We start from the raw sequence: 21950 nt of genomic DNA, 5'->3' as shown, positions 1-21950 counted from the left end.
AGTCTGCCCCAATCTCTCATGTTTGAGAGCGGGGTTCGACGAGAGACCTTGCGGCGCAAGAGGTGCCCACCGTCTAACGTGTTCTCGATGATGAATTCTTTTTTACATGCCTGAAACGCCTTTCCCCTCGTATGCCATCTCTTTCGTGAAGGAGAGGCCACGGAACCTAGTATCCAACCCCCCGCTGTCCATATTCGACAGATTGCCCTTTGTTACTCATACAGTTGCTACGATATTACTCTCCAAGTTTGTGAGAAGATTCGCGAAAGAAAGAAGGAAGCCAAAAAGAAAACTCGCTTTACCATCCGATGCTGATGTACCGTCAATCAACCACACTACCCAAGCCTAAAAGAGGACTTAGTTGTGATTATTGCTGCTACTGCTGCCGCTGCTCCCGCTGCTACCATCGCTGGCGTAGCGCTGGCTGGTGATATACTCAACATTCGCAAACTTAACGTGATGAACTCCCTGCTGCTGCTGCTGCTGAGAAGGAAGCAACGCCTGGTCGGCACCAGGGGTAGTAACAGGCGTAGCAAACGGATCAGTGAGATCCCCGCCGGGCGAGACCTGCGGCACGGTAGAGTACGTTCCCTTGCCGTTCTTGGGCAGCTGCAAGCTGCCGCTGAAAGAGCGGACACCGCCGCCCGTCGTCGGTTGCTGAGCGGGACCGCCGGTGACGTTGCGAACCTTGTTGAGCTGGCGGTTGACGACGGGTGAGGCTCGGACAGGTACTCGGACGTCGATGCCGTTGTAGTTTTCGCTGCTGATGCCAGCGTTGCCGCGATCGATGGGGCTGACAGGGCTACTGGCCTCATCCGAGGACTCGGAATGGGCGACGTTTCCGCGGGGCTGGTAAGTGCTGTAGGAGGGTGCGGTTGGCGGATTCGGGTTGCCCTCAAGCTGGCTCAGCGCGTCGGCACGGCTCGCAACGGCGTTTCCGGTGAACGACTTGGGGCGATATGTCTGAGGACCAATCGTAACACCGTTGCCGCCGCGAGACGAAGGCGGAGAGCCAAAGGGGTCTGAGGAGTTCGTTGAGGCGGGTGAGATGGGACCCATAGAGACGTACTTGCCCTTGCCCTTGGCGGAATTGGGAGGGGAATCGGTGGCAGGGGTGGCGGGGCGAGAAATCCAGATGCCGTCGACCTCGATGCCGGACTGAATGGCGCGGACGCCAAAGGGGATTTCGGATTGCTTTCGTGGGGGCGGCAGGCCGGTTGATTCCATCTCTGAGGCATGTGCCCTCTTTTCCGCGTCAATGATTTCGAGCTTGGCCATGTATCGGTTTGACCACCATAGCTTCACAAAGCCTATAATGAAGACGACGCCGATGGCACAAGCCAGTACCTATGAGACAAGTGTGTTAGTCATGAAGCTTAGGATGTACCGATTTGTAGACTTACAAAAGTCATCTGCTGCCACAACTCCCAGTCAACAAATACTCGCTTGCCCATTGTGATTCGCGTTGAATGAAGTTGATGTGTATGGCGTTGTGTGGTGGTGAGAGGGAGGTTTGCTCAAGGTCTGAGGAGGAAGGTGAGGAAGGTGCGTGGTATCAGATATGAAAATGTCGACCAAAGCGAACAGAGATGGAGCACAGCTCTCTTCTTGAAGTGAGGAAGAATACGTGAAGGCAGGGGTCCCTCTTGCGACCGAAGTCGATTCTGGCCTCGGAGGTGTGACGTTCCTGAACTGCTGCAATCGGACTGGTTCACAATGTCTTGTCGGATGCGGCGAAGAGCGTTGTCCGTGGCGGTAGACCGAGAACAAGCTCAGAGACTGTGGTTTTCGATAATGGGCGAGGCGCTGTGGCTTCTTAATCGGGCGAGAAAAAGAGATCGCTATGGTAATATTGGTACAGAGTATTGATGTTGTTTGAGTCGTTTAGTTAAGGGTCGGAGACGATGTCAAAAACCGAGGTAAGGTACATGACAAAGCCAGAAGCCACGGTTATCGAGTATCAGTTACACAGGATGGGAATAGAAGGTGACCTCGTATTAGAGGGGCACTGGTGAATATAAGGGGACTTCAAGGGGTCCTGGGCGGTGAAGGATGGAAACAAAAAAACCTGGATGAGATGCGTGATCTTGGTTCTCAATGGTCAGACGGAAGCCGGCAAGTTATGTATGAAACAGGGAACACGGATACCAACAGCAAACAACACAACACACACATCCACCTTTCTCACCAGCCACATTACCTACCTGTCCGCCATGGACGAGCTCGTTAGATGGGGTCGGCCTGGACTCTCGAGCAGTACTGGACTAGGACTAGACTGAAGGGTGACCGAAGCCAGGATCCGTCTCGGGCAGAGTGTGTCAGTGGCTGAGTTGCCTCTCTCTCAGTGTCCATCGTCCAAGTGGAGATGGGAGGAGACATCGTGGTGTATTCTCGACGAGAGCGCCGGCTGAGGACGTGCGTTGGGGTGAAGGGCGAGTGCTACCACGTCCGGTCGAGAAGTCCATCCCAAAAGGGGATTTGGAAGTCGGGTGTGGTAGTAATTGGGTCGTTGGTGTTTTCTGAGCACCGCTACCGTATAGTCGTAGTCTCGTACTCATGCCCGCTGCAGGGCATGGGTCTGGGTTATCCCTGCTCGACCCCATCGAGGATCCCATCTCGCGGATCGAGACAAGCTGCTAGACCTGTTTGCGTTTGGTTCAATGGCGCTTTGGGACGACTTCACCTCGCAGTCAACCGTCTTGCTATGTGCCGCCGCCATGTCAAAATCCCTGGGAATTGGGCCGGGCGTTGCTGGAATGTTCAACCCTCTCTGTCTACAGAATCAAAGTGCGAAAGCGTACCTTGTAAGTAGAAACGCCACAAAGGAAAGAGAGTTGTGGGGGGGATGAGCGGGCAGAACCAACATGTTGCTACGACGGAAGTGGCCTCAGATAGCCGTTTGCGGAATGCAAGGTACGGCGCGGGCTGATCTAGTTTCGCCCACTTGGCGCCGAAAGATGGGCGGAAGAGCAAGCCACACCTGATTTCCAGACTGAGATGGGGAACCTTGGCCAGTCGTTGCCTCTCATCTATAGTGATTTCTTGAGTATATTCAATCCCATCGCCGCATGTTATCTCCATGTTTTCGTTTGCGGACAAGCCACTTTCGTCCACGTTCTAGAGCTGTCGAGTCTGGACCATCGTCACATGACCCAGCATGCCGTGCAATCCACGATAGACGTGAACAGGCAGCCGAGAGGCGAGTAAGATGTTTTGTAGAATGCCGCACTCTCCCCGTAGTCTCGAAGCTTCCGCGGGGTCCTAAGAAGCCAGTGGACGTTTGCTGCACTCTAGTGGTTCAGTCATATCGCCATCTAAGTGGTCGACTTCGCCATAGGCCAGATGTGGACAGAGCGGGAGACGAGTCGGACGTAGGAACCAGGTAGACGCAGGAACCAGACAGGCTCGACGCGATGCATAGCCTCAAGGGCTTTCCATGGCCGCTTCGGTCGCGCTGCCCCTGGAGATCCCACATTCGTGCTGATCTCTTTCGTCCTGCAACCTGCAACGTGCGGCGGGCGAAGTGTGTGCTTTACATAGCATTGCATCGTGAGCGGGGCCCCGCGGCATCGAGGCTCGACCTGAAAACGACCATTGGCCTTGGCGAACCACGGGAACCGTGTCATCCAGTGCTACGCCAGCGGCGAGAGGTCGACTAAGTCGTTTGAGCTTTCCTCTCTCCTTATGACAGCAGCCGTTGACCGTCTCGCTGCGAGTCGTCCGATGTTGCTCGGACGCACGCTCAAGGGTCGATCATTTCATGTCCTGCTTTTCTTAGGTACACCGTACACGGGCACACATGGCGTCGGCCTAGCGCCCACGCTATGAGATCGAAAAGCGCAGGCTGGGGAGAACAGACGTCGTCCCGTCAGGTACCGCGATGAAATTCTTATTTTCCGAGCCTGAGAAATCCAAAAGGTGGGTTGAGCAGGCGTTTGATGTCAATGCGGCTGTTAGGCGCGGGTCTGTTTCGTCCTTCCCACGGACAATCGAGATTACCGTAAAAACTCACGCCGTTCGAACTTGCGCTAGCCCGTGCTCCCGTTATCTTACTCACCTTCTGGCCAATACGTGCCTCTATTTAGAATCAAGATCTGAAAATGTGGCAGAGATCAGCGAGCTTTTTGTACTGAGAGAGGCTTAACGTGTCGAGTGCACGGGCTAGCGCAAGTTCGAACGGCGTGAGTTTTTATGGTACGTGTGTCTCAGCGTCCACCACATCCTTTGGCAGATCATAGGTACCAGAGGTCTTTGATGATGAAAGGCCTTTCATGGCAATTACCGTACGTGCTGTCAGCAACATGATTATCGCCTCATCATCACATTTGACAGATCGCAGTGAAAGCAGGTCCGGTATCGATAGATCTGAGAAGTGTACGAGTTCTCATTGATCTTGGCCTTCAGGCTTCAATGGAATCCCGATCAGGGCCGCCTGTCGAAGACCAGCATGTCCGTGCCAGAACTCGAATTTCAAATCTCGATAATCTGATCAGTGTTCCGTGTTCAAACCAGACATATCTACTACATTCATGGTTTTGACAGGGTCATTCCGTGATGGCATCGGCACATCAGCAGTGAGCCCCCACTGTCGCCGAGCATACAACACTCTGATCAACCCAATGCTTGCTGTTTTCCCCTTGACGCCGACTTGGTCACTTCTTTGTCTGCAGGCGCGCCATTTTTGCTTGGATTGATGTACAGAACCATTAGGCGACACGGACGACGATGGTCCTTCTCAGATCCTGCGCCGATGACGACTATGTCGCCGATGATGGCGAGGATTGTAGATCGATTTTTACGACGAACAAAGAACTGGAAAGGCGCATCGGTTATGGCGAAAGCGATCTCTTCAGAAGCCCGACGTTGCGAGCCGAACCCAAGTCAAGCTTGGCGGATACTCTGGCAATCATCTCGAGACAAAGGGATATCTCGACGCAGGCGCGGTTGATCGGTCCCCTTCCGGTAGACTGCTTATTCGATGCATAGAAGAGCGATCAGCTGATGATAGCGACAGTAGCAAGTGCAGCAAGGTATTCTCGCTCGGCTAAAGACTAAGATGGCATCAGCTGGTCAACCGCCGAAGCATACGAGAAGCATAGCCAAAGTCCGTCGAAGTCAACATAGCACCGTGACAGGGCCGGTGTTAGGCATCGCCGACGCCTAGACTTGTGGTGTCAACAGCCTATCTCGATGGTGGGTGGTTGCGTGGGTGCCAGTCTGTCTGTAGCGTGCCCGCTCCATCGGATCTGGGCGTCTACATTCCCAGCTGCCTGTCGGACCGCAGCCACTTTGGGTAGCCGAAGTCACGATAACCCAATCCGGTACCATGCTGAACCACGATGTGAACGGCCCTCAAGCTCCTCGTTGCACGTTGGACAATTGCAATTTGTGTCGCTTTTGCCCCGGGTCATGATGTACAGGCACTGGTTGACTGGCCAGGCCGATTGCGCATCTTCACAGGAGGAAGGGTCAAGCCGGCCAAGCCATAGCCGGCGAGGGCGTCCGGGAAGGCGACTTTCAACGAGACTTGTGCAAGACAACCTACGACGAGGAGGCGTCTTGGTGTGAGTGAATCCCGCATGCAGAAAACTTTCACTGAGCTAAAGGTCGAAGTAGGTCGCAGCCTGGTTCCAGACCAACAGGCATCTTGTTGTTAAAAAGAGGCTGTCAACCTCATGGGATGCCGAGTGCCAGCCAACTGACTTATATCGGAGATTATGGACTCTCAAGATGCTTGAGGACGCAGATTTTGACACCGTTCAGTCCGACATTCATATGAGGGGTTAGCCTGGCGTGTAGAGCTATTGATCATGAATCGGGAGGGCGAGTCGAAGTCGCAACGCTCTATGACTTTTCTCTTATCACGTGTGCGGATATTCCTTTCCCAACTGATAGATAGGACCCTCATGATTCATAAGCTTTGATGGAAGCGTGCGGTGGAGTATCGCGCCGGCCACGGCGATGACCGACTCCCGTTCTCCGCCCGGCAGGTCAATGATCCGCTGAGGGGAAAGGTGGGTTGAGTAGAGCGTCATATGGAGAGCGGATAGGCGCAGCCAACTCACGTTCCGATGCGGTCAATCAGGAACAATTGGACGGACATGATGCAGGTCCGCATCAGGGCGACAGAAAGAGGAAGTGCGGCACGGAGATCAAAGGGCAGTCTTGTTGCGCTCCGATGCCGAGAGATCCGAAGTGTGCCGTCCGAACGTCCAGACTTGCCCAGCATCGTACTGTGGATGAAGACCTTGCGACGGGTGAGCAGGACTGTGCCAGAGAGTCGAGGCGAGACGGAGAAGAGACGATTGGTGTCCGTTTGGGGGCCGAGGGTTCGACGCTTGTGGCTGCGCAGAGCTTTCACAGGTCTGCCAGTATGCGCCTAGAAATGAACGTAGACGCTGAATGGTGGGCGAATTTAACCGCTGTAACCAAGGTGAAAGAAAGCCAGGATAATCAGGGTTGGAATTTGGAAAAGGGCATGCCCCCGTCGCGGGGATTCGGGACGCAAGGTTGGTCCGGACAAGGTGGATGACGGCAAGCGTCACTGCGGGCTTCCAGAAGGGAGGACACCATACTGGTCGGGTGATTACATAAGAAGGCAAATTCCAAAGAGATACATGGAGTTTTGCTGCATTCAAGGCACCGTCACATGTACCGACCCGCATCCCACCTTGAGGTACCTAGGTACCCTTATGTCACTGGCGGCGGCGACGAACCATTCAGCTCAGTTGGGCTAGAAAGAGCAGGCACGTAGGCATGGCAAGAACAAGAACATGGGACAAACACATGTCATCGACCAAGGTCCCTGGCCTTTGGAAAGCTTCTCAAGCTTGCAACAGCGGAATCGGTGTGGCCGGTTCATGACTCCAGCCACTGAGAGGGCGAGTGACCGAGTTAGTGAGCTAATGTTTGATCATGTCTTTCCCCAGTGCCCTGGGCCGTTGGTGGCATGGTATTCGCGGTTCGTTCCAAGTTTCCCGGTTTTCCGAATCCCCGTCTTGCCTAGCTTGTATGGTGCCGCCATCGCAAACCCAATTCTCGTGAGATGTCTTTGAATGCTTCGAGGCTGTCCAGGCTGTCAATATCCCCACTGATGGACATAGGCCGCGCAGTGTTTGCAAAAGATGTTGGCTGAGTCGTGGGATCGTGCCGATGATCTGCCCATGCCGATGATGGGGAACCGCTGCAGCATCTTACACACCTTTACCGTTTAGGGCTCTCGGACTTGACACCTTCAAACGTCCCTACGTGCCTATTCCCTGCCATGCCATGGAAAAGCTCTTTTCTCAGTTCCCACTCGACCCTGAAGAGTGATGGCCAAGAGTCCGGGCGGGACCGCGGTTTCTCACAGCGGTACCGGCAGCGACACCGGGGTTCTTTACCTCGCCATGCTCGGTACTGATACTGGGCGTTATACCAAGTTACCTCATGATCCAATGGATGCATCTGCAAGAGGGTCATTCGTCACCTCCAAGTCTGATGTGCCCCCCCTTGCGTCTAGTCCCTGAGTGGCAGTAGCGCGTATCCGCACCTACTTTTGCCATGCTTTATGGGCGGATGCAAGTAAGGAAAGAAAATGTACGGATGGGCAGGCACGAGCGGGAAGAAAAAAGACATGACAGAGACGCTCGCACTTGCCAGGGGAAGACAAACACAACCACAGCCCAAAACCTGCAGATTTCCGCCCGATGATATTGTCCGCCAGTTCTAGCTCCCATCCATCTCTACCTTACCGTCTACTCACTTTTTTCTCTGCTCACTTGCCGACCATACTCCATACTCCATACGCAGCACCACGTCTCGATTACGTCCTCAACTTTGAACAAGCGCCAACCCGTTCCCCAGCCCTCGTCTCCATCTCCCTGCGCCTCACTTGGGATCTCCATCATCTCCTGCATCCATCTCTCTGTAGGACCTCTACAGACCAATACCGTTCGGCCTTGTCCATCCCAAGCCACCGTCTTACTGTACATGTAGACTAAGACTGGGCCCTTGGACCAACTCAGACACCACTAGCTATCACTGCGTACACTACACACATCTGCCCGAGTGGGAAATAGGACGGGTCAAGATTGCCATATAGTTCATCGCCATCCCTTCCCGCTACCCTATTCCCCGCCTTCGCCTTTTGGGTCCACCGATCGATTTCTTTGTCAAACGGTCCCAGCATCAACCTCGAAACGCAAACACAACTCGAAACATAACGCACCAAGTTTTTCTCTCTAGCTTCTAAACACAAGTTGGCACATTGCCACGGTCTACAACATCGACACCGTCGCCACAAATTGAGATTCCCTCCTTACCAGCTACCCTCCCGACCTTGCCGCTTTCGCGCCATCCTCCGCCATGCCCATTCGCAACCCTTTTGCCCGCCGTCCGGGCCCTGCCACTCTCCATGCAGACGAAAGCTCACGATCCGATGGCGAGAACCCGTCGCATCCTGGATTTGAGAAGCAAGACACAGTCGGCTCCAAGGCTTCTTCTTCCCTCAGCGTCAGAAGTTCCAAGAGCCAGGACAACGGGGAATACAAGATGAGTGGTATGCACCTTCACCTCTCATCAGACGTGATGGCGCGCACATGGAACCAATTGACTCACTTTTCTCTGCATCACAGTCGTGAATGACAGCGGCGTCTATCTTCCGGTATGCACCCTCGCAATCAACAATCTCACCCATACTCGAGACATTTGCTAATGCGCATGCGTAGCCATCCCCAACTGAAGAAAAAGGCCTGTGGCCGAGCAAGTACCTCGGCTCTGGCCGCAACTCGACAGACACTCGCAGCAATAGCGGCGAGATTGAGCATTTCTCTATTTCCCGAGAATCCTTCGATTCGTACAGGCGATCATTTGTACGTCGAGTTCAAGCCCGCTATTTGTGGCGCCACCGCTGACCGCAATTGCGTTGCAGGACATCACAGCACGGTCCCCTATTCCCCAGAACGACTTCCCGGCGCGCCAGAGTCTCGACTCAGCCCGCTACCCTCGCCTGCCTCGATCCGCGCTTGACAGACACCGGGAACTCCCTACCGCTGACGAGGGCTTCGAAGACGTCGGCCTGGACGACCAGAAGCATCAACAACAACAACACCACCAATCCAGCCGCATGCGCGGCCTGTTCTCGCGCTTCGGTGACTCAGACCACAAGGAGCCGAGCGCCAACTCGACCAACTAAAGCGTCACGCGCTTCCTGAATGGCGCTGGAAGAAAGCGCGGCCAGAGCGGGCAAGGCTCAGAACTAGGAACCATCGAACGCCCAAAGTCGGCAGCATCAGTCGAGACCACCGAAATTCATTAATCGTACTCCCGGGCATCTTTTCTTCTTACTTTGTATATACGTCCTGTCGATGCAGCCCTTGCGGGCTTGGGATTTGGCGTTACTGGCTGGGTTATGTCCCAAGATATGGGGTGCATTCGCTATGACATGGTTAGAGTTGGGCCAATCAGCCTGCACACTCGTCGGGTCGAGCCGCGTTATGCGTATACGGGCGGTTGCAAGCCACCCTGGCGAGTAGAGCTTCGAGTCCGAGTGTCTTGGAAATAAGCTCTTAATGATAATGATATTGGTTGACATGTCTTGGCTCCAGGGCCTGCTGTATGGTGACATTGTCCGTGACATACCTTGAAATTTGTGAGGTAGTGTAAGTTCGGGATATGAGAGAGGATTACTCATTGAAATGGCTGGAATAACGATCCGAACCTCGGAGGGATGGACTGGCGGAGACTCATCCGGCATCGTTGTTCCAATGGTCAGTATGCTTTTGACGTGGTTTAGCAAATACTTTTTGATCCGTCATGCACTTATCGCACCATGACCCAGCTTCGGGGTTTGGTCGCCGACCCCACCTTTTGATAAGGTTCCACGCAATGGAGGGGCAGAGTCACTGAGACGGCAGGTTCTCGGCACCGGGCCGCCCGCCTTGATCGTCTTCCGCGCCGGTTGTTTGTCGGTGACTCTTCATTTTTCTCATCTTATGACACATCTGGAGCTTCCACGCCCTGTGCATTACATCTCGACTCCCCCTTCAGTCGTTCAAGATCTTGTGTCATATCTCGTCACCTATTCCAGGACTCTTTATTCCCAGCAAGAGGCACTGAAGCACCCCTCTTCACTTGGCATCTTTCACGACAAACAACACAATGGCTGGAGATATCCCCACGAACGGTGACACGGCGACCCGGACCGCTCCCGGGGCCGGCTCCGAAGGCCCGACGACGGCCGCTGCCAGCAAGAGAGAGCTCTCGCTTGCTACGCTTTCTGTCCACGCTGATGATGGCATCAGCAGCCACCGCGCCATCGCGCCGGCGATGCACGTGTCGACGACGTTCAAGTACCACAGCAACCCGGATGAGCTCCGTTCAGGGGAGAATGTCGATGTAAGTCTTGCCCGCGCTCTCATGATGTTACTTGATTCAGCTTCCAAGACAATTCGCCGCTGCTGAGGAACTATGAGAACGACCCCCTTCATGAGATGGGAAGACCAAAAGAAAAAAAAAAGTCAAGTGTGGAAAAAAAAAAGCTCAAGCTAACATCCAAACCTAGCCCTCCGCCCCGGGCGACTCCCACATCTACTCCCGCTACTCGGGCCCCAACACAACCCGCCTCGAGGCAATCCTCTCCAGCGTGCTCCGCGGTCCCACCCTGACCTACTCCTCGGGCCTCTCCGCCTTCCACGCCATGCTCGTCTTCCTGAACCCGAAGCGCGTGGCCATCGGCGGCGGGTACCACGGCTGCCACGGCGTCATCAAGGTCCTCGCGAAGCTCAACGGCCTGCAGCAGCTCGAGCTCGACGACGCCTCGCTGGAGAAGCTGGAGGCCGGGGACGTGCTGCACGTCGAGACGCCGCTGAACCCGACGGGGGAGGCGCGGAACCTGGCGTATTTTAGGCAAGTTGCGAGCAGGAAGGGCGCGTACTTGACGGTGGATGCCACGTTTGCGCCGCCGCCTTTGCAGGATCCGTTTGCGTTGGGCGCGGATGTCGTGATGCATTCTGGGACCAAGTATTTCGGGGGGCATTCGGATATGTTGTGCGGGACGCTGAGTCTGAACCCCAAGCGCGCGGACGAGTGGATGCCGGAGCTGTTGATGGAGAGGTGTTTTATCGGGAGCGTGATGGGGAGTATGGAGGGGTGGTTGGGCGTCCGGTCGCTGAGGACGTTGGAGCTGAGGGTCAAGAGGCAGTCCGAGTCCGCGACGAAGCTTGTCGCGTGGCTTGATGGGGAGGTTCGCGGGAACCCCGGGGGGCTGGTGGGTAGCGTCGTCGACGCGGTGCAGCACGCGAGTTTGCAGACTGCGGATCTGGAGGCGGGGTGGTTGAGGGAGCAGATGCCCGGCGGGTTCGGCCCCGTGTTTGCGTTGTTGTTGAAGGACGAGGGGGACGCGAAGAGGTTGCCGAGCAAGATGGGCTTGTTCCACCACGCTACGTCGCTGGGTGGTGTCGAGAGTCTTATCGAGTGGCGGGCGATGAGCGATAGCGGGTGCAGTAAGAGGTTGTTGAGGGTGAGTGTTGGCGTGGAGGGGTGGGAGGATTTGAGGGATGATTTGATTCAGGGGTTCGAGGCGTTGGTGAAGGAAAAGAAGAAGACGGTTTAAGGGGTGATATTGAAGGCGACTTTCGGGGTTTTGGTTTGATTCTGATAGAAGTCGATATGGAGCCACTTAGATGGTATCTTGATAGAAAGTTCTTGTTTGAAGACGAGATGGCTAGAGATTCATATTTCGGTCCATTTCTAGGTATATATTTGCGAATATTGAAGGCCGAGTCGGGCAAGTTACTGACTTTTATGGATGTTCATCGCGCTCAAATTCTCAACTCCTTGATTTGACAGTCATTGATGACTTACCTCTGTCCACTCGCCTTCACGAAAAGTCAAGGGGACAAAGTCGAGTGTGAGCTGCTGGTATTCCATAGAATCTTCTTGCATGGCATCTGAAGATCAAGTGTCAATTGGGTGGTGGTAGGTGTATAGGACAAGATGGACCTCTCGTCACTGATTTTGACCTTCCCAAGAAACTTCCCAGTTGTCACAGTAATACTGGAGACCAAGATGTGTAGCATTTAAAGCGGTCTATTGCATTCTAGAAACCTTGTAATCCAGAGAAGCCAATATCTTCAACACCGGCGACAGCAAGTATAGGGTTCTCATGAGCCATAGACTTCGATCTGCAAATCAGGACAGCAGGGTATGTGGCCCAACATCTCAAAGCAATCTCAAAGCAGTCCCATATCAGGCTCGATCCACTTCTTCTATCCCGTATCCAGAGTTCGTTCTCCATCTCTTCCATCAAAGCAGGACATCCAAGGATCCATCCTTGTTCATGCAACCTGCCAGCTTATATCTGGTTGACTCAAGCCTTTTGTTTCACACAGTTAGTCACTTTTGTCTTGAGCTGCACCAGGGGTATTGGGAAGAACTTACGTGAACTGGACTGATCCGGTCACCATGCAACGACAAGCATCGCAGTACTCTCTGATTATGTCCCGGTTCTTCTCTCCAGCGGCTTCCTCGAGTATGGAGGCGGCAAGCTCAAAGATGGCGACAGAGTCCTGGAGCTCAGTGAGCAAAGCGTCAACAGCCTGCTGTAGCGATTTGCCTTCACCCATGAGGATGGGCACAGCGTTCACGACGCTCTCTGCCTTGGCGGCATCATGGGGCTATGTGGGAATGTCGGTTAATATACGTTCTTCAGTAGTTATGGGTTATTTTGGGGATTACTTACAATCTCTTTCTTGAGAGAAAGTATGTCGTTGGTACTGTAAGCATATTAGAATGTGCCCCTTTGTTGTGTTCACCTTTTATCCACGTACATCCAAATGCCCCTGCTGGTCTCCTCCCAGATAGTCTGGACCTCTTTCATGTAGCGTATATGCTCCGGCATGTTCTCTGCCAAGCCATATCTAAGTCACAGAAAGGTTAGACTTTATAGTTACACATTAGTAAGTCTGACATGGTACTGACTCGATGAGCGCGCAAAGCGTCCACACTGCGGCCGTTCCATGACGGAGCTCTGAGTATGCCTGAAGGTCGGGCAAGTCACCCTGGAGTCGCATTGCCTGCTCCTTGTGACAGTTGTTGATATATCGCTTCATCTGGTTCATGAAGGTCTGTCTCTGCTCTTAGTTCTAAGTTAGCGAAACTGCTGTTGGTTGTACACAATTGACACAATGACTTACCACGGGTGTACGCCTTCTGCAGCTGTGCTCCGATTGCCTTCAGCTCAGTATTGGCATGATCATACTCAATCAACGAGCCATCGTCGAAACCAAGACCAAGAACATGCTCCAGCACTACTATCGTGTTGTCATGACGAGTCTTGGCGCGAAGCAGGTCGTTGCTCAGGTCGTCGCTGCTCTGTTGGTCGATCGCGTCGTCCCAGCAGAAGAGCCAGATGATGTAGAGCGCCAGAGTCTGAATCTGTTCCCAATCTGGGTGAGGGTAATACCTGTCTCGAAGGATCAGACTATTGTTGTGGGAAGTCAGGGGGTAAGTGGATCGGGCTTACAAGCTGACGAATCTGGCGTAATTGGCCTCCCGGTATTTCTCACGGAGAAGGGGCGACTTGATGAGCCTTTGTGAGTATTTGTGAGATGGTAATTCCAGCAATATGTTGGCTGATAAGAACTCCTGCCTGAGCTTACCGGTCAAACGCTTCCTCGACAATAGGGATGATGCGCTTGTAGTGAGGGTTGGTCTTCTTGACAGGCCATCCTTTGAAGATGCCGTAGAGATTCGGGACGTGAAGTGTCTTTCCCTTGAGGGATTTGACGATAGCCTGGGCGCATGAAGTTTGCTTGTCCATTGGAGTTTGCTTGTCTGTCAGGACGTTGGCGAGGTGTGTTGGTGGGAAGTTTGCTTTGTTTGTGTCAGCGGGACCGGGGCAGCAGTCGTCCGGACAGAATGGGAAGATAAGCTGGTCAGGGTGCATCCTGACTGTGCCGTAGTTCCGATTACCTTTATATGTATATGTCAAAGCAATATAGCAAATGCTGGTTGGTGTGCGTTCCTTTCCCCTTTTACGATACTGTTGAGAATGAGGGCCCGGCGTCGAGGTAGTGAAAGGAAGAAGAGAGGTCTACTCGAGAACTCCACAGACGGGACTAAATACTTACCGATAGAGTGAGTTACGAAAGGCAAGTGCCAGCTCATAGAAGAAGAGGAAGGGGCGAGCAAGTTATGGAGTGGAATAAGATGAGATGGAATACGACGAGGAGGGCCGGGAGTTTCTCGAGAGTGAGGGTCTCCGGTGCCCTTATATCCAGGTCTGGGGCTTCATTCGTCAACCAAGCCCAATCGATCCCCATGGTCGAGCGGTATAACGCCCTGGTCCGTTAGTAAAGAACTTGGTGATGAAATCCTGAGAAGTCTTCTCAGATGGAGGATTTCGTAGGGTGCGCAGTTCGATTCCCGAACTGCGCACTTGAGCTTTTGACCTTTCGGCCCCTTTTCCTAGGATGGACTTTTCCAAATTGTTTTACTCTATTTATGTCAAGTAAATGATCCGATATTGCCAAGAAATCCTAGATCTTGTGAAGTTGTTTGATGGGCAAACCTTTGCTGTTTGGGGTTTGTGCCGTTGAGAATGAAATACTGCTCCTTCCCGTAGAAGTTTGGGAAAACGACTACGTGATCTTGGCCTTGAATCTACTGGTGCACCGAATGTGGTGCTACTCTCTCGCGTCCGATGGAAAGGTAATGCCTGAGGTCATCCAAGTGCTGAATATCATTGTCCTCTTGTCAAGGCCGTATGCTACGCCGCCACAGCGCATTATACCGTTGCTCGCTTCCCAGACTATCACGTTCGACCATTAGCATTCTCTTTCCCTACAAAGAATGCACACGCAATCCATCATGGTATAGGTTCATAAGACTGCGCCGAAATCATTCGTAGGCGACGATTGTAGTGAGTCTCCAGGCTTTAGCGATCATGCACCCTAGAACAATGTCAGTTGAGCTATGAATAGCTTGGCATTCGGCAAAATCTGAGCAATGAATATTCTCACAAACTTCGGCAGAGCGTGCTAGCTTATAATACAAAACAATGAAACCATGTGAGTGGGAGTTTAGAGATACTCGGACAACTTTGCGGGAACCTGTCGAGGACAAAAAGGCCGCGAGAGATCTCGTAGCGAACCAATTTTCGCTCTCACTGACGGCTAATAGCATAAGATTGACAACCTCTATCGTACAAAGATCTGCTAGGCTCTACAATGGCGCCAACACATGGCGCCCCCCCCCCCCCCCCCCTTTTCGACGAGGTCGTGAATCGCCCAATCGACTCCCTACGAGCCCTTGCTGTCTCACGTGGTGTCACCTAGGTCGCGCAGAACATCTTTGTGTCGCCGTACTGAAACAAGCGAATGTTGAAGGGGGCCATGCCTCATCAATCCACAAAGCAGCGAGCCTGTTACGCTCGATCATGCAGCGACCCATTCTTTTGTATACCGTGGCCCCGAGGCGAGACTCCTCGTCATGTTTAAGCTATTATGGGCAACGTGGTATTACACCGCATTGGCCTAGGCAACGATGGCGCGGTCATGATGCTCCGCATCCCCGGCGGCTCCACGCTGCGGTCGAGACCAGCTCTAACCTGCGGGATCACACGGTGTCCGAAGCCGCTGATACCCCTCATTTGAAGAGTGAATGCGTGCACGAGTATCGAGGCGGTCTAGATCTAGACATGGGTTGCGTATGTGCGTTGTTGCATTTGGGTGTCTTCGTCATGGTTTGGATGATTGATGCTCTCTTTCTCCCAATACGTCTCTCACTTGTCTGTATCGACTTCTTTGAGAAGCTCCGTAAGGTTGAGAATCCTATACCCCCGTTCCCTCAGCTCCGGGAGTACCTTCCGTAGCATGGGGACGGTCCAACTCCTTCTGTCATGGCATATGATGATAGCCCCTGGCCGTGCCATGCTCAGAATGTGGTTGGCATTCGTCCGCCAAGAACTGATCTGGGCATCGTGTGGGTAAACACTCCCCAAAACCATCCTGTATCCCAATTTGTCGACCAGCCTCCGCATCTTGTTGCTGAAAAATCCAGAGCCTGGACGAAAATATCCGGCTACAAGGGGCTTATCCTCGTACTCGTATGCAATCTTGATCTTCCGCCTGACCTCGAATATGTCCGACTCCAACTGATCTATAGGGAGAGACCGCGAAGCTTCGTCGTGCATGCCGTGATTTCCCAGCTCGCTGCCAGACTGAATTATGGCGCCCGTATCTTCCTCGCGACCGTTCATCTGGGATCCAATCAGGAAAAAGGTCGCGTGTGCATCGTTCTCCTTCAAGACGTTGAGAATATCGGCCGTGTGTTGTGATGGCGCGTCATCAATCGTGAGGCCGATAATCTTCTGGTCCGTCTTGACCTGCCAGAGTACGTCGGGCCATTTTCGCGCAAAGTAGTTGATAACAAACGGAGGTGGTTTGTAGATGATGTAGAAGGGGACGACCAGGAGGACGGCCAGGGCGAGGAGAGCCAGCAGGGTGGCCATTCGGTTCCTCCGCACACGCCGGCGAAGCTTGTTGGGAAATCGGAAGAGCGTTATTCGTGCCATTGACCATTCATTCAACACCTTCGGGTTTGTCGAAGGAAGAAGGAGACGGGAGGCATTGTCGAGACAGTCAGGTTTTGGTGGTGGGTGAAACGAAACGAAACGAAGCCGAGTCCAGGCGCACAGCTTCATCATAGCTACCACAGGGGTCGCTTCCAAATTCACGACCCCTTACCAAACTGTGGCTGGTGGTGGCTTTTAGCTGGCACCTGGATGGATGTCTGTGGTCTCCAACAGGCCCGTCGGATTTGGTCCACTCATCTCCACCAAAGCTCCCACCCCGGTCTTCAACTCTAAGGTAGCTTATTCTTAACCACTTGCCGAACAACTTATTCCAACGTACGTCCGTGTTAGAACACCACACCAAAGTCCCAATTTGCCTACCGATTCCAGCCCATTTCTCACTCGTAAGCGAATCTATGAGGGAAGGGAAATGCTCTCAATGGCTGGCTTGCACCTTGAGACCTTGACATTTTCGTACGTCGCGACCAATCCTGTACGCCCACTCTAGGCTACACGATAATCATCTCGGCACAGGCAGCTATCAAACCAGGATGATCATTAGCCGCCATCAAAAGATGAGGCCAGAAATGGACGTCTGCTTCTGGAACATTCCTTGATTGAAAGGCTTCAGAAACCTCAAAGACGGGTTTGCTGATACTCAACGCTGTTCCCGCGGCTCTCGCCAGCTGTTGACCATAGCGCTATTACACCCAAACACCTCATATCTCTTCCAGATAGCGAACGGTTTCGAAGATATCAAGATACACAATGCTCATAAAGCGGCGATTTCAATTTTACAAGGGGTGTGCCTGATCATGCGATAATCAACTTTAACGCCGTCCTTCGACCTCGGAGTGCTCACCGCTGGAACATGCAGCACATATTCAGGACCCGGCGGACATCTCGATTTCGTTGCCTAATTGCTTTTTGGTTCTGGACCTCAAACCCTTTCACTTGACACACATTGGCTTCAGGCTGCTCACTCGAAACCGGTCTCAACGAGGCAGGCTCTGTCAACGCTGCTGACAGTTGCTGCAGAAATATGGCCCTGCGACCGGCAACATGCTTTGATCTCAGGGAGGCAGTATCGCTACAGCCTCTCAGGGCGCTAGTCGCGCTTATGTGACCTCCATCACTCGTCCCAGAAAAGAGATCGAGGATTCAGTAGATGACATATCGGGCACACCATGAGTATAGGGCTGTTATAAGGCTACAGGTTGGCCGCCCGAACCCGATCCCGGATCTACCGTCTTACGCAGGCTCACAAGTCCATCCTCAATCTATGGTCATCCATGGATCAATTTTATCCATCAAGGCAACACTCAAACCTGCTTCCTGGATTGCGGAGGGTCGGTCGTTGGCACATCCTCATGGATCCTTCGCAGCATCTTGTTCATCCTTCTGGGAGAGAAATAAGCTTGTAGAGCTCCCGCAACGGCTTGAGCGAACTTGTCGGGTTCTCGGTTGAAGCTGTCCAGGATGCCAAAAACTCTCGTGGGGCACATCCAGGCTTCCAGGTTCGGCTTCTCTGAAGTCCCTCCTTGGGCGGCCGCTCGGGGACCACGTCTCTAGCTGCAACAATTGCTCTCTCGTTAATTACAGCCTAAGCCCATGGAGAGATCATTGCAGTGGCCATTGATACTAAATTGTACAAAGTCAACTTCGCTCCATGAAGTTCAATCAGGATCAAGTCTAGCACGCCATTATTCAAAGTCTCATCGTGCTAGGCTCTCTCAATCACATAGATGACCTCGCCTGCGGCATCTTGCCCAGATGTTGTTCGGAAGAGGAAGAGTTACGAATCATTCTGCCATGTCTTCAAGTCCTTCCCAAACGATAAGTCTCTTTCTGATTTTCTCTTATATAAGGGCAATCGAGATCCTGCGGACGCCAATTCACACTGGACGGGCGCGACGGAGGAAAAGGTGCTGGACGAGCAAGACATCAACGCCTGGCTGGAGCAACAAGGGGATAAATCAAGCACTACTACCGCTCTTGACGCCCTTGACGGTCTCGAGCCCAGGTTTGCCTCCGCATACACTCCCTCGACGCGACCCAGAAGCCCTGGCACGAGTAGCCCTGCTTCACCCAAGAAAAGAAATAGAGGAAGCGAGCCATGGCAGCAGAGGTATGTACCGCATACCCTCCGCGAGGTTGGAGCATTTGCAAGCAGTTCGGAAGCATCTCCGGAGAAGAAGAAGCAGAAGCGGTGAGTTGTTTCCGGGCCAACACAAGCAATCTGAATACAGAACTCATGATCCTTATAGAATGGCAAAATCGAGACACCGGCCGCTGACTGGCTGGTTCAATAATTGGCTTTAGCCTTTGAGCTGCTTTACTTATATAATGGCTGCGGTGTAGAAGTACTCGCCACAAAAGCAAAACGGCGTTAGTGACTTTCGATAAACAGGTTGCCCCTGGCGTATGGCCGATGCAAAAATCAAGATACCCAGGGATTCTATCCTCCGATCATCTACCCTAGTGCCAGCCAAAGGAATGCGGGTCAGAAAATCCGATGGTGAAATCGGCGGTTCCAGTATCTCTAGCGAAACTTTTGGCATCACAGCAGGGCTGCTCGTCGACTTACACTACGTGACCATGTGGTGTTTGGTTTTCCATCGTTGTGCCCCCCCGAACGCCGCCGCCCGTCATGTCTCAACGGGGCGGAGGGGCCGAGGGTGTTTAAAGTTCCGAGGTTCCCGCTCCGAGGCTTCCGAGTCTGCAGCGGGCTCGGCGCCGTACCTCGGGGGGTCATCCCGAAACCACGGGTCCAAACTCTGACCGGTGCTGCAGTCTTCGATGAACCGCGCATAAGGGACTTGACGAAAGGTGAAGATCGCAGCCACGCACCGGCCCATCGGCACTGCTCACATGGCTCTGTTTGGAACTGGTGTGGCCCGCTTGTCACTGAATTCATGTGTTGAGATGTGATGAACTGATGGAGAAAGCTTGCTCATATTTTTGACATTATTGTATTTCACTTTGAAGGGGGAGTCGGGGCGTATCTTACCTCATGCACTTCCTAACCCCCCCAAATCCCCCGTCAATACTAAACTTAGATCGATGGCACATTATCATTCGCAAATGAAGTCCAGCATTACCAATGGGGGGGAATAATGTCATCCGATCTAAGCATCGTCGAGATGTAGAGTCGAGCAATTCGTCAACTCGCAACCGATCGAGCAAGGGGTGACACCAAGATCTCCGAATCTGCGGCACCTCGACGCGTCGGAGACTTGATGATCGCCCAATGCATTAACAAAAAAAGAGCCGCATCCGCATCCCATTTCATCGACGGCACAGAAAATGCCATTTCGACCTCAACCCCCAATCTGTCCCAAGAAAAGGAGAGGAGGGACGGCGAAAAGGGGCATCTCCAGCAATAGGAGGAATTTCCATGCCGTGTCTGTACCCACAAGACAGGTTTCGAACAGCCCGAAATCTCCGGGGGGCATCCTCAGCCCCCATCCTGACCTCCGATCAAACACCCGCCTTCGCGGCCTGCGGCCTGCGGGCTGCAGCCTCACGGCGATCAACGGGGACGGAATACCTGGTGAACACGGCCCCAGTCGCCTTACAGGTCACCGTACCGTTCGAGCGCCCCCTCCCGATCCCCTCCTTTCGCTTGCTGTTCTGCATCATTCATGCGGGCGAGTACGGCTATTCCGCACCCACACGAAGGCTATCCCGCACCCATACTAGGCCTACTCAAGCAAATAGTGGGCTACACGTGACTGCACAGCCGCAGCAGCCACATTTGACCCGGAATCTCTATTATTCCGGCAGTTCTAGAGGATTGGAAGGCGCAGCTTCCACTGCACCTTCCACAACTGCACCTTCCACAACTGCACCTTCCACAACTGCACCTTCCACAACTGCACCTTCCACAACTGCACCTTCCACAACTGCACCTTCCACAACTGCACCTTCCACTGTCTATTGCACCTTCCACTTTGCCCTCTTCTACCGACTATGCGCGAAGTCAAAACCACGACTTCAGAAGCCAGTCTTTGCTCAGGGAAAATACATCTCTAGAGCCCATATTTTGGTGCTCGGACAGGTACTTATCCTGCTTCAAAAATGACAAAAAAAGGTGGTATTACGCGTCAAAATAGAAATAATGGGAAGGCGCGCGCCCATGGCCTCACATGTGGCTGCTGCGGCTGTGCAGTCACGTGTAGCCCACTATTTGCTTAAGTAGGCCTAGTATGGGTGCGGGATAGCCTTCGTGTGGGTGCGGAATAACCGTACTCCATGCGGGCAAGCACCCTGGAGGAAGATCAAACGAAACGAACGGGGCGGGGTCCCGTCCCCCCAGAGAGCCCCCAATTGGATGACAGAGGACAGAACAGGGGAATCGCAAAAGCCCATTCTTGGCATCCCATCTACTTGGGGGACTTTGGGGGGAAACTTGGGAAGGGAGTCAAATGGTGAAAAAAAGAAAAGTTCCACTTCCTCATATAGATGAAATGGCAATGACGTCCTCTTTGGTTTAGGCCCTCCTCTTTTCTTGTCTTTCTTCAGTGCAAGCGAGCTCGACATCGTTGTATCTGCACCGGGTACTTTGTACAGATAGTCAAAAGTTGTCACGGCTACGCCCGGAACAAGTCTCTTCATGGTTTCTTCTGCCGAAACGATGCGGTGCTTGCGTGATTCCGGCAAAGCTTGAAGAGTGGCCCACCTGATCACTTCTCTACGTCTCTTTAGCTATGCGATTAGACAAACAACAACAACAACAACAACGTCTACGCCTAGCCGTGATGGTAGAGATGGTTGGGCGATAAAGAAACAAAACCCAATCACTGCTTCCAAAAAGGAAGTGCCATCGCGTAGACCACAAGACCCGAAAGGCCGTCACATGGCATCAACGTCGCAGTCGTCAATCGGACAGCCACTCTCATGAGATGCACACTTCCTTACTGAATGACATCCTCCCCCCCCCCACCCAGGGCCCATCTCCCGCCGTCCACAAACGGGACCCAATCCTCCGCGCACCACCATTCTCCCTTTCCTCACCTCCAATCACCAACAGTCAAAGAGAGACAAAATGATGCAGCCTAAAACTCCTCCAGTTGGCCAGGAAGCCGGATCCAGATGCAAGACAATATGCAACAAACTTTGAGAAAGAGAGAATCCCTTGAAAACTCCCGCCACACCCACAAGCCTACAAACTCCCCCCGGCGATGCGCCGACGATCCTTCCGTCTTCAGGCGGGAACCCCGAACAACACAATAAAGGACTTGACACAGATCCCACATCGGACATCATTCAGATGATCATCAGCTTCACATTGACGGGGGGATGCCACAGCCCTACTTTCAAAAGCAATTACGTATACCGTCACTAGTCCACCGGTATCGTAGATATCCCCAAAGGAAATGGGGCGTCCCATGGT

General features: G+C 53.1%; 10 protein-coding genes across 10 annotated transcripts; 6 read left to right on the top strand and 4 right to left on the bottom strand.

Annotated features, from left to right (window-relative positions):
• Nucleotides 1–357: 357 nt before the first annotated feature.
• On the bottom strand, nt 358–1454 carry CLUP02_12335 (uncharacterized protein; the record flags this gene model as incomplete). Its single annotated transcript, XM_049291299.1, has 2 exons — nt 358–1347; nt 1404–1454. 2 exons carry the CDS (start codon nt 1452–1454, stop codon nt 358–360), a joined length of 1041 nt encoding a protein of 346 aa, XP_049148444.1.
• A 2230-nt stretch (nt 1455–3684) lies between these two features.
• Nucleotides 3685–5787, top strand: CLUP02_12334 (uncharacterized protein; the record flags this gene model as incomplete). The annotated part of the gene is made up of 11 exons (XM_049291298.1): nt 3685–3762; nt 3815–3963; nt 4166–4181; nt 4239–4283; nt 4333–4453; nt 4513–4628; nt 4711–4962; nt 5018–5128; nt 5228–5388; nt 5440–5564; nt 5624–5787. 11 exons carry the CDS (start codon nt 3685–3687, stop codon nt 5785–5787), a joined length of 1338 nt encoding a protein of 445 aa, XP_049148443.1.
• A 1416-nt stretch (nt 5788–7203) lies between these two features.
• Nucleotides 7204–7461, bottom strand: CLUP02_12333 (uncharacterized protein; the record flags this gene model as incomplete). Its single annotated transcript, XM_049291297.1, has 1 exon — nt 7204–7461. One exon carries the CDS (start codon nt 7459–7461, stop codon nt 7204–7206), a length of 258 nt encoding a protein of 85 aa, XP_049148442.1.
• An 885-nt stretch (nt 7462–8346) lies between these two features.
• On the top strand, nt 8347–9175 carry CLUP02_12332 (uncharacterized protein; the record flags this gene model as incomplete). Its single annotated transcript, XM_049291296.1, has 4 exons — nt 8347–8539; nt 8616–8644; nt 8709–8852; nt 8912–9175. The coding sequence occupies 4 exons, from the start codon at nt 8347–8349 to the stop codon at nt 9173–9175; spliced, it is 630 nt and encodes a 209-aa protein (XP_049148441.1).
• Nucleotides 9176–9677: 502 nt separating this feature from the next.
• CLUP02_12331 (Cys/Met metabolism PLP-dependent enzyme) lies at nt 9678–11593 on the top strand (the record flags this gene model as incomplete). Its single annotated transcript, XM_049291295.1, has 4 exons — nt 9678–9766; nt 9821–10045; nt 10101–10377; nt 10544–11593. 4 exons carry the CDS (start codon nt 9678–9680, stop codon nt 11591–11593), a joined length of 1641 nt encoding a protein of 546 aa, XP_049148440.1.
• Nucleotides 11594–12079: 486 nt separating this feature from the next.
• Nucleotides 12080–13927, bottom strand: CLUP02_12330 (uncharacterized protein; the record flags this gene model as incomplete). Its single annotated transcript, XM_049291294.1, has 8 exons — nt 12080–12164; nt 12421–12656; nt 12722–12755; nt 12810–12899; nt 12961–13117; nt 13176–13444; nt 13505–13570; nt 13641–13927. 8 exons carry the CDS (start codon nt 13925–13927, stop codon nt 12080–12082), a joined length of 1224 nt encoding a protein of 407 aa, XP_049148439.1.
• A 268-nt stretch (nt 13928–14195) lies between these two features.
• Nucleotides 14196–15519, top strand: CLUP02_12329 (uncharacterized protein; the record flags this gene model as incomplete). Its single annotated transcript, XM_049291293.1, has 7 exons — nt 14196–14304; nt 14606–14660; nt 14714–14798; nt 14891–14943; nt 15067–15184; nt 15318–15343; nt 15399–15519. 7 exons carry the CDS (start codon nt 14196–14198, stop codon nt 15517–15519), a joined length of 567 nt encoding a protein of 188 aa, XP_049148438.1.
• Nucleotides 15520–15584: 65 nt separating this feature from the next.
• CLUP02_12328 (polysaccharide deacetylase) lies at nt 15585–16813 on the bottom strand (the record flags this gene model as incomplete). Its single annotated transcript, XM_049291292.1, has 3 exons — nt 15585–15714; nt 15768–16689; nt 16762–16813. The coding sequence occupies 3 exons, from the start codon at nt 16811–16813 to the stop codon at nt 15585–15587; spliced, it is 1104 nt and encodes a 367-aa protein (XP_049148437.1).
• Nucleotides 16814–16994: 181 nt separating this feature from the next.
• On the top strand, nt 16995–18877 carry CLUP02_12327 (uncharacterized protein; the record flags this gene model as incomplete). The annotated part of the gene is made up of 9 exons (XM_049291291.1): nt 16995–17048; nt 17118–17201; nt 17290–17358; nt 17444–17547; nt 17594–17677; nt 17753–17975; nt 18034–18072; nt 18301–18764; nt 18823–18877. The coding sequence occupies 9 exons, from the start codon at nt 16995–16997 to the stop codon at nt 18875–18877; spliced, it is 1176 nt and encodes a 391-aa protein (XP_049148436.1).
• A 102-nt stretch (nt 18878–18979) lies between these two features.
• Nucleotides 18980–21790, top strand: CLUP02_12326 (uncharacterized protein; the record flags this gene model as incomplete). Its single annotated transcript, XM_049291290.1, has 12 exons — nt 18980–19323; nt 19391–19445; nt 19504–19548; nt 19615–19700; nt 19743–19889; nt 19979–20615; nt 20727–20752; nt 20821–20985; nt 21052–21204; nt 21263–21318; nt 21389–21586; nt 21636–21790. 12 exons carry the CDS (start codon nt 18980–18982, stop codon nt 21788–21790), a joined length of 2067 nt encoding a protein of 688 aa, XP_049148435.1.
• Between the last annotated feature and the right edge of the window lie 160 nt (nt 21791–21950).

Source organism: Colletotrichum lupini, chromosome 6 (assembly GCF_023278565.1).
Source record: "Colletotrichum lupini chromosome 6, complete sequence".
In the NCBI taxonomy this organism is placed as follows: Eukaryota; Fungi; Ascomycota; class Sordariomycetes; order Glomerellales; family Glomerellaceae; genus Colletotrichum; species Colletotrichum lupini.
This window is presented reverse-complemented; position numbering and strand designations above follow the sequence as displayed.